Source organism: Malaclemys terrapin, chromosome 1 (assembly GCF_027887155.1).
Source record: "Malaclemys terrapin pileata isolate rMalTer1 chromosome 1, rMalTer1.hap1, whole genome shotgun sequence".
In the NCBI taxonomy this organism is placed as follows: Eukaryota; Metazoa; Chordata; order Testudines; family Emydidae; genus Malaclemys; species Malaclemys terrapin.
In genome coordinates, this window is record NC_071505.1 from 64911186 (window position 1) to 64928901 (window position 17716).

General features: G+C 45.3%; 2 protein-coding genes across 16 annotated transcripts in view; both read left to right on the forward strand.

The window, feature by feature from the left end:
• Positions 1 to 7804: 7804 nt before the first annotated feature.
• The window catches only part of MDM2 (MDM2 proto-oncogene), a 60640-nt gene continuing 50728 nt past the window's right edge, over positions 7805 to 17716 (forward strand). For 4 of the 15 annotated variants that reach the window (XR_008444737.1, XR_008444738.1, XR_008444739.1 and 1 more), the window contains exons 1-3: positions 10011 to 10194; positions 10765 to 10849; positions 17207 to 17281. Coding sequence is in view for 7 of the 15 variants with exons in the window: in XM_054026113.1 (XP_053882088.1) it covers positions 10040 to 10194; positions 10765 to 10849; positions 17207 to 17281 (315 nt within the window). In the remaining 8 variants the exon portion in view is untranslated. Of the gene's footprint in view, positions 9093 to 10009; positions 10228 to 10344; positions 10419 to 10500; positions 10630 to 10764; positions 10850 to 17205; positions 17282 to 17716 lie in introns of those variants that run through there. The other 11 variants (XR_008444734.1, XR_008444735.1, XM_054026070.1 and 8 more) reach the window with 8 other exon arrangements.
• On the forward strand, positions 15810 to 16496 carry LOC128830309 (eukaryotic translation initiation factor 3 subunit K-like). The gene has a single exon (XM_054016122.1). It carries the CDS (start codon positions 15810 to 15812, stop codon positions 16413 to 16415), a length of 606 nt encoding a protein of 201 aa, XP_053872097.1. The 3' UTR covers positions 16416 to 16496.

Genomic DNA, 17716 nt, shown 5'->3' on the forward strand with positions numbered 1-17716 from the left:
GCAAGATAAGTCCAGTATTCCAGTTCTTCTGTAACTGTTACCATTTGTGCTTTCTGGACTAGGGAGAGGAGAGATCTTGGTTCAGAGCACTGCCATGACTTTTATGAGACCTAATAAGAACATAAGAATGGCCATACGGGGACAGACCAAAGGTCCATCTAGCCCAGTATCCTTTCTTCCAACAGCGGCCAATGCCAGGTGCCCCAGAGGGAATTAACAGAACAGGTAATCATCAAGTGCCCATTTCCAGTCCCTGGCAAACGGAGGCTACGGATACCCTCCCTGTCCATCCTGGCTAATTGCCATTGATGGACCTATCCTTCATGAATTTATCTAGTTCTTTTTTGAACCCTGTTTTAGTCTTGGCCTTCACAACATCCTCTGGCAAAAAGTTCCACAGGTTCACTGCATTGTGTGAAGAAATATTTCCTTTTGTTTTAAACCTGCTGCCTATTAATTTCATTTGGTGACCTCTAGTTCGTGTGTTATGAGGAGTAAATAACACTTCCTTGTTTACTTTCTCCACATTAAGTCATGATTTTATAGACCTTTATCATATCCCCCCTTATTCATCTTTTTTCAAAGCTGAAAAGTCCCAGTTTTATTAATCTCTCCTCAAATGGCAGCTGTTCCATACCCCTAATAATTTTTGTTGCTCTTTTCTGAACCTTTTCCAATTCCAATATATCTTTTTTTGAGATGGGGCGACCACATCTGCACGCAGTATTCAAGGTGTGGGCATACCATGGATTTATATAGAGGCAATATGATATTTTCTGTCTTCTTATCTATCCCTTTCTTAATGATGCCCAACATTGTGTTTGCTTTTTTGCCCCTGCACATTGAGTGGATGTTTTCAGAGAACTATCCACAATGACTCCAAGATCTCTTTCTTGAATGGTAACAGCTAATTTATACCCCATCATTTTATATTATAGTTGGAAAGCACATGCTTTCCAATGTGCATTACTTTGCATTTATTAACACTGAATTTCATCTGCCATTTTGTTGCCCAGTCACCCAGTTTTGAGAGATCCTTTTCTAGTTCTTCGCAGTCTGCCTGGGATTTAACTATCTTGAGTAGTTTTTTGTATCATCTGCAAATGTTGTCACCTGATTCTTTACCCCTTTTTCCAGATCATTTATGAATATGTTGAATAGGACTGGTCCCAGTACAGATCCCTGGGGGACATCACTATTTACCTCTCTCCATTCTGCAAACTGACCATTTATTCCTACCCTTTTTCCTATCTTTCAATCAGTTACCAGTCCATGAGAGGACCTTCCCTCTTATCCCGTGACAGCTTACTTTGCTTAAGAGCCTTTGGTGAGGGACTTTGTCAAAGGCTTTCTGAAAATCTAAGTACAGTATATCCACTGGATCCCCCTTGTTCACATGCTTGTTGACCCCCTCAAAGAATTCCAGTAGATTAGTGAGGCATGATTTCCCTTTACAAAAACCATGTTGACTCTTCCTCAACAAGTTATGTTAATCTGTGTGTTTGACAATTTTCTTCTTTGTTATAGTTTCAAGCAGTTTGCCTGGGACTGAAGTCAAACTTACTGGCCTGTAATTGCCAGGATCACCTCTGGAGACCTTTTACAGTTGCATATAGGATGGAAGACACCACCTTCTTGAGGCAGCAAAAAAAATGCTAACTGGCAGAAACCGTGCCATCCGACTCCCTCATAGATAGGTTTCTGGCATCGCTATGACCCATCTCAAGGTTGCTGCTATGAATGTTGTCTGGTCAGAAATAGCCACCTTTGAGGGATGAAGTGACAGAATCTGCCTACTTTCCATTTACACACAATAGGATGTACGCCTTGTCAACATTAGAAAGGGTTTCCTTGTAGAGACACAGGTTATACTACCAAGAGTGCTTTTGCCGGTATAGCTCACTGGTTTCCCAAACAAAATAAGGTCTACTGACAAACTGACTTTCTTTGCTAGTATAAATGTGTCTACACTAGGGATTTGCTAACATACCTATGTGAGTTAGGGGTAGGGTGACCATATTTCCCTATGCTGAATACGGGACACTAGGTAAAATTACTTGTATTCAAGCGAGTTAAACAGCAATCAATCAGAACTATGTAGTACAAACATTCAAATTAACATTAAGTTGACTGAGCCCCCGGTAAAAAGAAATACTGTGTAGTTGGATTCTTTTTATTTACCTTCTTTATCTTTAAGGTTCACGGGGGAGGGGTGATACCCACACCTCTTCCCCCCCACACACAGACGGGGAGAGGTGACACACACGTGCCCCTCTCTCTCTCACGGGGGGGGGGGGGGGGGGGGGGATGACCGACCAATGCTCCCTGCCCGGCGCTCTCCACCCTCCATGCCTGGCTGGGTCTCCAGGATGGACTCCCCCGCTCCCAGTACCTGGTGCCGTGTCTTCCTGAGGCAACACGTAGAGGGGGCATACAGGGTCACATGCCCCCCTCCACAGATTTCTGCCAGGGTTCACACCAGAATGTGGCCAGCAGCAGCCTATCGGCACTGTGCAGGAGGGAAGGGACAGGAGCTACTTCCAGCCACAGGGGAGGAGGGAGGGAGGAAGGAATGACCTGGCCCATGTCTTTGCAGAACTCCTCTCTTCTCCCACGACCCCTACCGTGGCTGGAAGCAGCTTGTGCCTTCCTGCCCACACACTGTCAAAAGGCAGTTAAAACCTCCAGGCTGCTGCTGGTCACCGACATAACCCAGCCACCTCCTGTTCTCACGCCCCCTCGGCTACAGTGCGGGCAGGAAAGGGTTAAGCCCTAAGGATGCATTGTGCACCAGGGCTTCAGTGAACCCAGCCAGAGAGGTGGCTCGGCAGGGGAGGATGCCTGGGGACGGGCAGGTGAAGAGGGTGCCAATCCCCTGCCTGGGTGGCTGCCATGGAGCCGGCAGGTTCGGGGACGGGGGGAGAGGGGAGTAAACAGGGTGGAAATCATTCCCCACCACACTCCAGAGCCAGCACTCAGCGGGGGCTGCACTGACGGACTGGCGGTGGGAGCAGGGCCGGCTTTAGGAAGTGTGGGGCCCAATTCAAACATTTTCAGCGGGGCCCTGACGGATGACTTAAAAAAAAATTTAAAAAACACCTTTCATTTCTTCCCTGTATTATTTACTTTCCATAACTATATAAATAATAACAAAATTATATATTACATACATTGCGTAATGTATGCGGATGCATGCTAACCCTACCTAAAGTTCTTGACGCCTCCCCCTCTCCCCCCCCGGGACCCCTGCCCCATCCACCCCCCTTCCCTGTCCCCTGACTGCCCCCTGCCGCCCCATCCAACCCCTCCTCTCATTCCTGATGCCCCCCTGGGATCCCTGCTCCATCCAACCACCCCTTCTCTCTGTCCCCGACTGCCCCCCACTGCCCAATCCAACCCCTGCTCCTTCCTGACTGCCCCCCTGGGACCCTTGCCCCCATTCAATCCCCCTGTTCCCTGCCCTCTGACCGCCCTGACCCCTATCTACCCCCCCACGACCTCCCAAACTCCCCTGCCCTCTTCCAACACCCCCTCCCTGCTCCCTTACCGCGCTGCCTGGAGCTGCACGGCCAGGGCCGGGTCCGGGCCAGAGCCGCTCGGTCCAGGCTGGGTCAGGGTCCAGGTCCAGGTCTGGGCCGGAGCCTCTCGGCTGCGGCCAGGGCTGGGCCGGAGCCACTCGGCCGGGCCTGGGGGCGTTTGGCCAAGGCCAGGCCGGAGGGAGCCGCGCGCTCGGCCAGGGCCGGACTGGGCTACGCCACGCCTCCCTGGAACCCTCCTCATGTCCCCCACCCCAGCTTACCTCCTGCCTGCTGCTTGTTTCAGGCTTCCCGCGAACATCTGATTCACAGGAAGCAGGGGAGGGGGAGGAGAAGGGGGGAGGAGAAGGGGGGCGGAGCGTTCAGGGGAGGAGGGGGAAGTGGGTCGGGGGTGGGGTGGACAGCTGCGTGGGGCCCTCTAGGCGCGGGGCCCCATTCAGAGGAATCGGCCGAATCGGCCTAAAGCCGGCCGTGAGTGGGAGAGGCTTGGCCCCGCACGCTGCAGCTTTGCCCAGCCACCAGCTTTGCACACCAACCCCCATCTTCGGCCTTTGGACCACCCCACTCACGGCTGGTGGGTGTGCAGCTAGCGAGCAGGGATCTGGCCAGCAGCAGGACCAGCCAGTACTGACAGAGGGAGGAGGCAGAAAATACAGGACAATTTGCCCATTTTAAAGAAAAAGCCAGGTCACCTGCAGCAGGGCTTAAAAACAGGATGTCTGGTCACCCTAATTAGGGGTGCATTTTTTCCCGGTACTCTGAATGATATAACTACATCAGCAAAACTTTTAAGTGCAGGGCAGGCCTTAGTGGCACTAAAATGGTGCCTAAACTTTGTAGAATGTTTTATGCAGCAGGAGCTGACCTTAACTACAACAGCTGGACAAGTTTCTATACTCCTTGAGGGTGGCATCCTTTGTCAAAAATAGCTCCTTTGAGTCCTTTTTATAGTGTAGCTGCAGCCTTACAGAGTTTATTCATATGGTATAGCAACCTGGCTTTTGCATAGGGGAAGTGTCTGTTGTAGTACAGATCCATATTCTTAAGAGCTATGGAGAAAACCTATTTCTAGCTTGCAAATGAAGCAATTATGAATCATGTCTTTAGGCAGAGTGTAAATTTGTATTAGAATGGCTTGAATTATTCTGGTCCTTAATGAGCAACCACAGACATGTTAGCTATGGCTCTAATCATGTCACTGGGTAGGGCTCCAAAGTGGTGGTGGCCTCCTTTTGTTTCTGGGGTATCGGAACAGTGAGAATATTTGCTGTCTTAAGGGCACAACCTAAAAATATCACACTCTGGTTTTGTCTATGCTAGCAAAAATAGTCTTACAATAAAACAGCAACTGTATTACAGCAACTGCCAACAATGGTGCAAATGCACCAGTGGTAGCAAGCAACAGTGTAAGCTCGGTAAGAAGGGGGAGAGAGAGAAGCACACTCATTTGCTTTATCATCATGTCATAAAAAACTATCGATACCAGAGGCTTAGTGTTGCTACAGTTGCACCTCTGCAGATTTGAAAACAGAACAGCAGATTTTTAAACTAGACCAATCTCCCACTGACTTACTATAAATTCTGCCTGAGAAAAGAAGATTTGTGCCCAAAAGCTAATAAAAATCATGATCAGAAACTTTTCCCCTGTTGATAGGTCTTCTGGGAACGGTAGCTATCAGCTGAAGAACACTCTCACACTCATTGGTCATAGCAAGACACTCGCTGGCTGAGGAGTGGAAAAAGATAGACATAACTACCTGTTTTTTAAGAGCGTGGGCTATATTAATCACAGTAAAACTTACTGATGATTTAAACAGGCATGTCACTTATATACAGCCTGAGCAAAACCATACCACAAATACAGCTACAAGGCCTGATACTTTGACATAGATTTGTAGAGACTAAGCAAATGCTATCTTTCTGTTTTGAATGTAATAGCTGTTATGTTGTTGACGTAAAAGGTGTTCTTTGTCTGTGCTTTTAATTGTTTTGCCTCAGTTCACTAGTTGCATTCTGTACAGGAATAAAAGTGTTAATTCAATCATTTCCTAGTATAGAGTAAAAACTGTCACTGTTGTTTTATGTTAAGTCCAACAGTAAAACTTCTAGCGATTCAGCTCTACACACTTTAATACTTTTTGTATGAGTATCGCTCTTGTAATGATCAGGTTAGGTTCTGGCTACATTTGGTTAGGGAGGGGTAAGTGTGAGAGGATTCTTGCTTTGTCAGCTGTAGGCTAGGACATTCCGTCCTCATGAAAACAATCTTTCTGCACTTTGAAATTCTGGAGATAATGGAATGTAAACACATCTCAAAAATTCTGGCAATTGTTTAAATGCCACTCGTGTAACTTCTTGGACCTTGAGCTTTGTGTTTTAGAAGAATAACAAGACTGTCTTGAAAATCTAAGTACTCACACACAAATACCTAGATTTAATGATCACTGGAATTTTTACAAGGTCCTGTTGAAAAACTATTTGTCCAATGGACAAGCCCAGACATTTGTAGAGCCCTGCGCGGATACAAATGTATACCCACGGATATAAATAGTTATCTGCGGAACCGCAGGGCTCTCCTGGGAACCGCAGCGGCAAAGGAAACAGAACGTGGGGTGGGACTGCCAATCCCAAAAGCCCGTGTCCCGCGCCAGCAGCTCCTCCAGTGCGGCTGTACCACCCCCAACCCTGCCCACTGGGGCGGGCACCAGGCTCACCAGCAGCTGTCCCGGGTTGTGCTCTTGTGTTAAAGGGGCGTGCATGCCCCCAGACAGGAGAGGCAGACAGCTATGTGAAAGGGACTGAGGCAGGGCTGTGGGCGGTACAGCCATGCCGGAGGAGCTGCTAGCGTGGGGCGCTGGCTCCTGGGAGCGGCAGCTCCATGTTCTGCTCCTTTCGCCACTGTGGTTCCGCGGATACCAATTTGCATCCGTGGATATAAATGTGTATCTGCGCAGGGCTCTAGACATTTGTCTATCTCTTGTGCAGACAAGGGTGTAGCTACATTATAACGGCTACAGCTGTGCCACTGTAGTGTCATAGCATAGATGCTTCCTACATCGATGGAAGAGGTTTTTCTGTCTCTGTAATTAATTCATCTCTATGAGAGGTGGCTGGTAGCTAGGTTGATGGAAGAATTCTTCCATCGACTTAGCTGTGTCTACAGTGGGGATTAGGTCGACCTAATTATATCAAACAGGGAGCAAACTTTTTTTTTTCCTGAGCAATTTACCTAGCTCAATCTAATTTTTAGGTATAGACCAGGCCTATGTTAGTTGTCATGGGCAAGTAGCTTTGTTGAGCTTTGGTAACTATCACTCATTCCTAACAGTAGCACATCTCTAAACACTATCTGAAACAGGATCATGTCCTACAATGAAAATTCTCTCAATATCCAAAAACATCATTATCCAAATTTCCTTTTTGTTCTCCATCATGTTCTGATAACCAAGGCTGTACTATATTACGCTATTAAAATGATTACATAAGATTAGAATTAAACATGTGCAGTTCTTACCTTTATTCTCCTTCCACTCTCAAATGATTCAGGTCTGTTCTTTCCATTCCTAGATTTCAATTTAAAAAATTGGCAGTTGTAGGTTTCAGCAGAAAAATGGAAAATGTTAAAAACCAAATGCTATGGTTTCAAAAAAAGGTCTAATTTTGTGTTAAAAAAAAAAAAAAAAAGATTTTGAATGAAAAATTTTGACCAGCTCTACTGACTTATACAATTAACAGTATAATTAGTAAAAGGCGAAAGATTTATACGATCTGAAGAGAAACCAGAGTAGAAACAAATAATTCTATTACTAAAATTAATTTACATTTTATCTTTTTAATTTGAAGACCCTATACTTATTAGAATATTTGAATCAGGGATTAAAGGAGAGGAAAAAAAAGGAGAGGGTGGCTTCCCCACCTCTGCTTGGACTGAGTAAACAGCTCCTTTCCACACATTCCCCTCCTGTTTCAATCTACTTTAACCACTGATTTGCATACATTAGTAAAAATTAGTAATACGTATGCCTATTATGGGGGAGTTTGGAAATCAAACTAGCCAGCAAGAGTGTCTTCATCTAGTACCAAACTGAATAAAATTTACTTTAATCTGGCATTGAATTAGTTATGTGAATGATATGAAAGGCTCTCTGCTTTTATTCATCTGGATGAAATGCCATAGGTCACAGACAACTGTTCTATAATAATAATATGTTGTAGCTGGATTTATTAAAGAATTATAAAACTTTAACATCAATAGTAGTAACTTCTACTAAAATAAATGTAATCAAACCTTATACTTCAGCATTTAAGATAATTGACACACAAGTCAGAAAAATTCCCTTTCCCCCAGCCCACCTCTATGGCATTGCACAACTGGCAGCGTGCATGGCGGAAGCAAACAGCTATACAGGAAACACTGGATGGCCTAATATAGTATAGAGAATTTTATGTTCTTAATAAATAAAAAGGGGAAATAAAGATTTGCAGGGAAAAAACAGGATTACATAGTAGACTTGCTATTATTGATGGGCCCTAATTTTTCTCCTCTGACTGCCCTTAACTCTTCACCTCTACACCCAATAAGTTTTTAATGAAATACTAGTATTTTTTATAGAGGGTTTTACTAAAAAATGTGGACTTTGTGAGACAAGAGGGAGAACATGAGCTGGAAAGAAAATGACTAGAAATATCTATCACTACATCCAACTTTTCCCTTTCCTGTGCCTCTGTTTTTCTCTTTACAGTTGAAACTACTAAACTTGATTCAAACAGTTATTCATGTAAGTGTGTTTTTCCTGACCTCAGGCTAGGCAGGGATTTTTTGTCAGATGACCACGGCCTCGATCCTGTGATATGTTCCTTATGGGTGTGTAGTCCTGCTGTCCGCAGAAATCCAGGCGTATGTTATATATGCATGGTTAAAACCTAATCTATAGAACAGTAACTGAGGATGATGGTGTGACGTTGCAGTCTATATGATTTTATAAAAATCTGATAGAGTGAATATAATGTAACTGGAATACGCTTTATGCAAAAGGTCTCTTGTAAGCTTATTGTCTACTGAGTGTGGTCATCCTGTTTGTATAAAGGTATCACTTTTGTATCTGAAACTAGAAATATGAAATAAAACTCTGAGGACCTATTGTAATTATGCAAAGTGTGGGCCATTAATGGGGTTTGGAATCTTAATGGCTCCCATCAACAGGGCAATTGACTGCATGGCTCTGTTTGCAGGCAAGCCTTCCTGTGAGTCAGGCTGGGAGGAATGAAGGCTTGGGGTCTTACAGTGACATGCAATCATGTCACATGAACTGGAATCCATCTTTAACCTGGTGCTTTTCCAGTGAGGGGGGGTGGAAACGCAGAGGGACAAAGGGTTCCCGCCTTATGCAAAAGACATATAAAGGGGTGGAAGAGAACAGAGCGGGGAGGAGCCATCATGAAGAATCCCCTAGCTACCACCTGAGCTGGAACAAGAGCTGTACCAGGGGAAAGAATTGTGCCCAGGCCTGGAAGGTGTCCAGTCTGAGGAAAAAACTTACTGAAGCATCTCTGAAGGTGAGATTATCTGTATTCAGTTCGATTAGAATAGATTTGCGCATTTTATTTTATTTTGCTTGGTGACTTACTTTGTTGTCTGTTACTACTTGGAACTACTTAAATCCTACTTTCTGTATTTAATAAAATCATTTTCTACTTATTAATTGACCCAGAGTATATATATTAATACCTGGGGGGGGGAGGCAAACAGGTGTGCATATCTCTTTATCAGTGTTATAGAGGGCAAACAATTTATGAGTTTACCCTGTATAAGCTTTATACAGGGTAAAATGGATTTATTTGGGTTTAGATCCCATTGGGAGTTGGGCATCTGGGTGTTAAAGACAAGCACACTGCTGTTAGCTGCTTTCAGGTAAACCAGTTTTGGGGCAAGCAATTCAGACCCGGGGTCTGTACTGGAGCAGACCGGAGTGTCTGGCTCAGCAAGACGGGGTGCTGGAGTAATCTTGGTACATCAGTTGGCAGCTCCCAATGGGGTTTCTGTTATCCAACCCGCCACAGATGACTGGGCCAGGCCCCAGTTACAAACCAGTTCAACAAGTGGGTTCACGTGCTGTTCAGCGCTCCAGGCTCGGCACCACTGGAGTGGAGCAAACAGCCGCGCAGTTCGGGATCCTGCTCCTGGTTTGCTGGCCGGTGTGGACACCTGCCTTGGGGGGAGACAACTGCCCCTCTGCGTGGGCGGGGAATAGGGCAGTGGGGGCAATGCAGAGGGGTCGCTTTGGCCACGGGAGAAATGCAGCTCCCGGAGTGTGTGAAAAGGGCTGGGTCAGGCCGGGGCTCAGTCCTGCAGCTGCGGGAGGTGGTGGCGGGTCCCCTCAGTCTGGGCGGGCGGGCGGAGGCAGGGCCTTGGCGGGGCTGGGGACAAGCCCGGGCTAAGCAGCGGCCCCTCCCCCTTGGGAGCCTGCGCGCTACGCGCAGCTAGGCCCAGGCGAGAGACCCGGATGCAGCTCGGGCCGGGCAGGCTCTCGTGGCCGCGAGGGGGCGCCCGCCTGCCGGGTGCGCAGCGAGGAAACCACCGGCCCGTGGGCGTTGTGCCGCGCAGCGTCGGGGAAATGGCGGCGCTCGGAGCGGGCCTGGCCGCAGCCGTTCGCGGGAGGTAGCGGCGCCTCCCCCTCCCCGGCGGCTGGCGGTGCGTGGGGACGGGGCGCTGGGCTGGGCCGGGCCGGGCGGGCGGGGTAGGCGGGCGCTTCCCCTACTCCTGGTGGGCAGGCCCCGCAGAGCTGCGGAGCGAGGCCGCGCGGGGCCCGCCCGGGGAAGAGGAACAGGCGGCCGCGGGGCTGGGGCGAGGGGCCGGACCGAGGCGGCCGCCCCAGCCGTTGGGTGAGTCAGCAGCGGCGCGCGCGCGCGGCCTTCCCCTGTGACGCAGCAGCGTCACCCCCGGGTCATGCTCAGACATGCCGCGGCCAGCGCAGGAGCTAAGCCCCGACTTGCCTTCGGCTGGCGACGCTATTTAAAGGCGGCCCGGCCCGGCCCCGCCGCTTCATGCCAGTGCAGCAGCTCAGCCGCGCGTGCGCCCGCCGGGAGCGCCCAGGTGAGGCCGGGGCCCCCGGTCCCGCAGGGCACTGAGTGCTTCGCGTTACCCCGACCCCGGCCCTGCTCCTCCGTGCGGACTCCCCGCTTCGCCCGCTGCCGGGCAAGCGGCTAACGCCGCCCGTCTTCGTTTCAGGCAAATGTGCAACACCAAGATGTCAGCTGGGTCGGACGACTGCCCCGGCGCCTCTGCCATTCCCGCCGCCGATCAAGAGGCACTGGTGAGTAGCCTGGCCCCGGCTCTCAGACACCGAGGTTTTCCTGCTGGCTGCGGGGCTTGCTTCCAGTGGATCTGCTGGTAGACAGACAGGTGTCGAGAATGTGGATGCTGACTGCTCCTACATCAATGCTAGGAAACTTAGATGTTCGTATTGGATTAAAGTGGATTCTCTTTAATCGCACAGTTGTGGAGTAAATCAGCTTTCACGGTTGGGAGTGAAGGATGGCACAGCTACCTAAACCTCGTGTTTCTGGGATTTTGTTTGTTTTAAATGTGTTCTTAAAGAAATGTTTTAACAGGTGTTTGATTTTAATGCCGTTTGAGCCTTGAACAGATTACTAGATCCATTCAGAATATAAAACCTATAAAAATAGCATTTAAAATGGAAATCTTGACAATCATATTAGAGCATTGGGAAAGGTGTATGTTCTATACATGGTGTTTGTATTGTTTCAGAGGGAGTGTGAATTTAACTAATTCTATTTAACTGTATGGTGACGGTTTCAGAGTGGTAGCCATGTTAGTCTGTATCAGCAAAAACAATGAGGAGTCCTTGTGGCACCAATTTATTTTGGCCAAATAAATTTGTTAGTCTCTAAGGTGCCACAAGGACTCCTCATTGTTTTCATTTAACTATAGGTTTTCAGGTATCGGGGGTAGCCGTGTTAGTCTGTATCTATAAAAACAACAAGGAGTCTGGTGGCACCTTAAAGACTAACAGATTATTTGGGCATAAGCTTTCATGGGTAAAAACCTCACTTCTTCAGATGCATAGCATAAAATAAATCTGTTAGTCTTTAAGGTGCCACCAGACTCCTTGTTGTTTTTATAGGTTTTCAGTATGTGTCAATACCATCTTGTGCTGCATTCGAACTTAAAAGCAAGGGTAAGAGACATAGACCTTATGATGAAAAGCCCAGGGGTGTGGTGATTCTTTAAGTGTGTCACTCTTCTGTCTGAGTACTGTACCAGTACTGCAGCAATTGTGTTAGTCACTATCCTATGGTTTCTGTCACATCAGATGTGACTTAAGTTATTTAAAAAGTTATGGCATGCTATTGCAAGTGAATTTACTTTGTTAGAAAAGTTAAGTAGTTACTAAAAAAAAGGCTAGAAAGGTAGGAAAACATGAAAAAAGCCAGATGTTCATGAAAGAATACCATGCAGCTTAGGATGGAAAAATACAGTGATTTATTTAAAATGAAAAATATCTTAAAAGTCAGAGGTTTTGTCATGGAAATCAATACAGTGATTGTAAGGCCTTGATCTGCAATCAGATCTACAATGCCTGGGTGGACCCTTGTGTTAGTATAGAGTCCCATTGAAGTCAGCAGGGCTCCTTGTGGGCACAAGCTTCCTCCCACACCTATCCAGTTGCAGGATCAGAGCTTAAATAATTGTCTACACTGGCAATTTACAGCACTGCAACTTTCTCGCTCAGGGCTGTGAAAAAACACCCCTCTGAGTGCAGCAAGTTTCAGCGTTGTAAAGCTCCAGTATGGACAATGCACCACTGCTGGGAGCCATGCCCCTCCTGGAGGTGAGTGGTTTTTTTTTTTTAAGAGATGGGAGAGTTCTCTCTCCGAGCGCTCTGCCGTGACTACACAAGCCACGTTAAAGTGTTTAGTGTTGCCCATGTAGACTAGCCCTAAGTTCTGTCTACTTATGATACATTCTCTCTGTTTCAATGAGAGATGTTCATTCCCTTTATGAATCCATTGTAAAAACATACAAATGGCCATACTGGGTCAGACCAATGGTCCACCTAGCCCAGAATCCTGTCTTCCGACAATGGCTGGTGCCAGATGCTTCAGAGGGAATGAATGATACAGGGCAATTTATTGAGCGATTCATCCATCCCCTGTTGTCCAATCCCAGCTTCCGGCAGTCAAAGTGTAGGGACACCCACAACATGAGGTTGCATCCCTGATCATCTTGGCTACTAGCCATTAATGAACTTATCTAATACTTTTTTTAACCCACTTATACATTGGGCTTTCACAACATCCTCTGGCACCGAGTTCCACAGGTTGACTGTGCATTGTGTGAAGTATATCCTTGTTTGGTTTAAACCTGCTGCCTACTAATTTCATTGGGTGACCCCTAGTTCTATGTTATGTGAAGAGGTAAATAATACTTCCTTATTCATTTTCTCCACACCATTCATGATTTTATAGTCCTTTATCATGTTCTGTTGAAGTCATCTCTTTTCTAAGATGAACAGTCTCAGTCTATTTAATCTCTCCTCATATGGAAGCTGTTTTATATCTCCTAATCATTTTTGTTGCCCCTCTCTGTATTTATTTTAATTCTAAGATATCCTTTTTTTGAAAGGGGACAACCAGAATTGCATGCAGTATTCAAGGTGTGGGCTTTCCATGGATTTATCTAGAGGCATTATGATATTTAGTGTATTATTATTTACCCCTGTCCTAATGGTTCCTAGCATACTGTTAGCTTTTTTGACTGCTGCTGCACATTGAGTGGATAGTTTCAGAGAACTATCTGCAAATGACTCCATTATCTTTCTTGAGTGGTAACAACTAATTTAGACTCCATCATTTTGTATGTATGGTTGGAATTACTTTTTCCAGTGTGCATTTATCAACATTGCATTTATCAGAAGCTAAATATGAGTCAATAGTGTAACACTATTGCAAAAAAAAAAAAAAAAAGCAAATATTCTTGGATGTATTAGCCAGGAGTGTTGTAAGCAAGACACAAGAATTAATTCTTCTCATCTACTCCGTGCTGATAAGCCTCAGCTGGAGTATTGTGTCCAGTTCTGGATGCCACATTTCAGGAGAGATGTAAACAAACTGGAGAAAGTCCAGAGAAGAGCAGCAAAAATTATTAAAGGTCTAAAAAACATGACCTATGAGGGAAGATTGAAATACATGGGTTTGTTTAGTCTGGAGAAGAGGACATAACAGTTACAGGAGGGAGTGAGAAAAATTATTCTCCTTACCCTCTGAGGATAGAACAAGAAGCAATGGGCTTAAATTGCGGCGAGGGTGGTTTAGGTTGGACATTAGGAAAAACTTCCTGTCAGGGTAGTTAAGCACTGGAATAAAATGTGTAAAGAGGTTGTGCAATCTCCATCATTGGAGATTTTTAAGAGCAGGTTAGACAAACACCTGTCAGAAATGGTTTAGATAATAATTAGTCCTGCCATGAGTGCAGGGGACTAGACTAGAAGACCTCTCAAGGTTCCTTCGAGTCCTACAATTCTATGATTGGATTTCATCTGCCATTTTGTTGCCCAGTCACCCAGTTTTGTGAGATCCGTCTGTAATTCTTCACAGTCAGCTTTGGACTTTACAATCTTGAGTATTTTTATATTGTCTACAAACTTTGCTACTCACTGCTTACCCCTTTTCCTAGATCATTTATGAATATATTGAACAGCACTGGTCCCAGTACAGATCCTTCAGGGATCCTACTATTTACCTTTTTCCATTTTGAAAACTGTCCACTTATTTCTACCCTTTGTTTTCTATACTTTAATACTGATCTATGAGAGGACCTTCCCTCTTATCCCATGACTGCTTAGTTTGCTTAAGAGCCTTTTGGTGAGAGGCCTTCTGAAAGTCCAGGTATATCTATTGGATCACCTTTGTCCACATATTTCTTGATGCCTTCAAATAATTTTACTAGATTGGATTCTGCATGATTTCCCCTTACAAAAGCCATGTTGACTATTCCCCAACATATCGTGTTCATATATAGCAGGGGTAGTCAATAGGCGGACCATGGGTCAAATCTGGCCTGCCAGACGCTTTTGAATGGACCCCAAAATCTTATTTACTTATAATTAATGTTACTGCACTTTATTTTATTATTTTCTCTGGAGTCTGGACTTTGCCTATACCTTGACCAAGATATTTGGATCTGGACAAAAAAAAATTGACTAGCCTTGATCTATAGTAAAGAACACAATTATGAGACACACAGTTTCAGCCAGTTTGCCTGGTACTGATGTTAGGCTTACCAGTCTGTAATTTCCAGCATTGTCTCGAGGCTTTTTTAAATCGGTATTATGTTAGTTACTTGCCAGACATCTAGTTTAAACAATAGGTTATATACCACAGTTGTTACTCAGCCGTTTCATGTTTGAATTCCTTTAGAACTCTTGGGTGAATACCAATCGGGTCCTGATAAATGTAAGCATAGTAAGTCATCAATTTGTTCCAAAATCACCTTTACTGACACCTCAATCTGGGATGGTTCCTCAGATTTGTTACCTAAAAAGAATGGCTAAGGTATGGGAATCTCCCCCATATCCTCTGCAGTGAAGACCAGTGCAGTGGCCGTGACTTCATTGAGTGTGCCTTTAGCACCTCGATCTCTAGTGGCCCCACTGATTCTTTGGCAGACTTCCTGCTTCTGATGTGCTTTAAAAAAATTTGTTGTTAGTTTGTCTTTTACGAGTTGCTCTTCAAATTCGTTTTTGGCCTCCCTAATTATACTTTTACACTGGATTTGATGTAGTTTGTTCCTTTCTATTGTATATCCATCTGTTGCATTTCAGTGGTATGTTTGTCTTGTTGGGTTGAGCAAGTATTTAGGTTGCTTAACACTTTCCATATAAAAAAATTCTTGTGGCCCTTTCATTTTTAGAAGCTCTAACTGCTTCATAGTTCGTTTTTAGAAGCTCTAACTGCATCATACCTTTGAAATGTGGCAGAAGGAAAGTCCTTGGACCGAAGAGCTGTCCGTTTTGTCCCAGGACATTCAGCTCAGGTTTTGCTGAAGAGATACGTTTTTGAAAAAAGCCATTTCCCTTCTCTCACCTGTTCTTCAGAAATATTTTGTCTTATTGCTGAAATAACTAAACACGAACATGTTAGGACCAGGTTCATGCTGCTGCTGAACCAGCAACAACAGCATCACATTCTATATTGGGAACACTAAAGAACTTTTAGAGCTGCTGTAGTACAAGAAGATGTGGGGAGAGAGACATGGGCTTATGCCCAAACCCAGCAAATAGCTCTAATGAGCGCTATGTGGAGACGCAGGCCAAGGAGAACGCTTACAACCTGGAGGCCAACCTGGCCGTGCTCAAGCTGTACCAGTTCAATCCTGCTTTCTTCCAAACCACCGTCACGGCTCAGATCCTGCTCAAAGCCCTGACCATCCTGCCGCACACGGACTTCACCCTCTGCAAGTGTCTGATCGACCAGGCTCATCAAGAAGAGAGGCCGATCAGGCAGATCCTCTACCTGGGAGAGCTACTGGAGACCTGCCACTTCCAGGCCTTCTGGCAAGCCCTGGATGAGAACATGGAGCTTCTGGATGGGATCACGGGGTTTGAAGACTCCGTTAGGAAGTTCATCTGCCACGTGGTCGGGATCACGTACCAGCACATCAACCAGTGGCTGCTTGCTGAGGTGCTGGGTGACCTCTCGGACAACCAGCTGAAGGTCTGGATGAGCAAATATGGCTGGACAGAAACAGAGTCGGGCAAGATCTTCATCTGCAACCAGGAGGAGAGTATCAAACCCAAGAACATAGTGGAGAAGATCGACTTTGACAGTGTCTCCAGCATCATGGCTTCCTCCCAGTGATGGGGCCACACCGCCCTCCTTGCTGCTCCATGTGAACTCGCTTAGGGGTTCAGTTGTTCAGTTCCCTTTTTAACGCCAGTGCAACCTTGGCCAATAAAAGCGCGTCGTTGACCTTGGGGGGGGTGGGGGAAATAGCTCTAATGAGCCATCTAGTTAACTTTGAGGGCACCATGGTAGGAGCTGCCACACCTCCTGGTGGTGCGAGAGAGCTAGGCTGGGTCCCCCCCTTGGGATAACAGCCTTCTACTTACCAGCTAATGTAGTAAGCCTTGTAGTTCAAGGGGGAGCAGTCTGGGCTACATTGCTGAAAGTTCAGGGTTCACACCATGATGATGTATGATTTGGGGGAGGGAGGATTGTTATAGTTGCGTGTAATAGTATTTGTTTATCTTTTTTCTTAAAAAGAAAAACCTAGGAAATTATGTAAGCATGTAAACAAATCTTATTTAGGTTGCAAAGGCTGTCGTTGCCTCTAGAACCTTACTTTAGCCTTCATGTGCATATGTATTTTGTCACAGTCTTTAATTATGTGATGACACACAGATTTTCACAGGACCCCTGTTTCATTTGATGTGAACGGTAAATGCACCGTGGGGAATGACAAAATTAAGATTGCACGGGGAACCAAAAATCTGCCATGTCCTAACTTTGAGAAGCTTGACGTTTCAACATAAATAACACTCTTTTAACATAGTGTTTGTGGGTGTAATACACAAGTAATCTATGGTTCTTGGGGAGGACATGCACTATAAAAATGAAATATGTTATTTGCTTCTTTTTTTTTCTTTCAGTTTAAGCCGAAGCCACTATTGTTGAAGTTGTTAAAATTTGCTGGTGCCCAGAAAGACACTTTTACAATGAAAGAGGTAAATTATCAGAACTTCTCATTAACAATGATGGATGGCAATAAATATAAGTTTTACTCTTACAAGTTTACCATACTTATTAATTACCCCATAATATGAAAAAATAATGTGGCTTACTGGATAGGGCATTGGTGTGGAAGTTGGGAGATGGTTCTGTTCCTGGCTCTGTCACAGTCTTGCTTTGTGACCTCGATCAAGTCACTTAACATCTGTACCATAGTTTGTCTGTCTGTAAAATGGAGTACTGTATAGAGCTTTGAGAACTACAGACAAAAACTGCTATGTAAAGTAGTATTTATTTATAACTCTTTTAATATTAATATGGAGTTGCAGCTGATAATTGAAAAGAGAATAGACTCTTTAGGGGTTTGAAATAGGTTATTTTATATTGTTTTTATACTTTAAAGTTATAAATATATTTAATATAACTATATT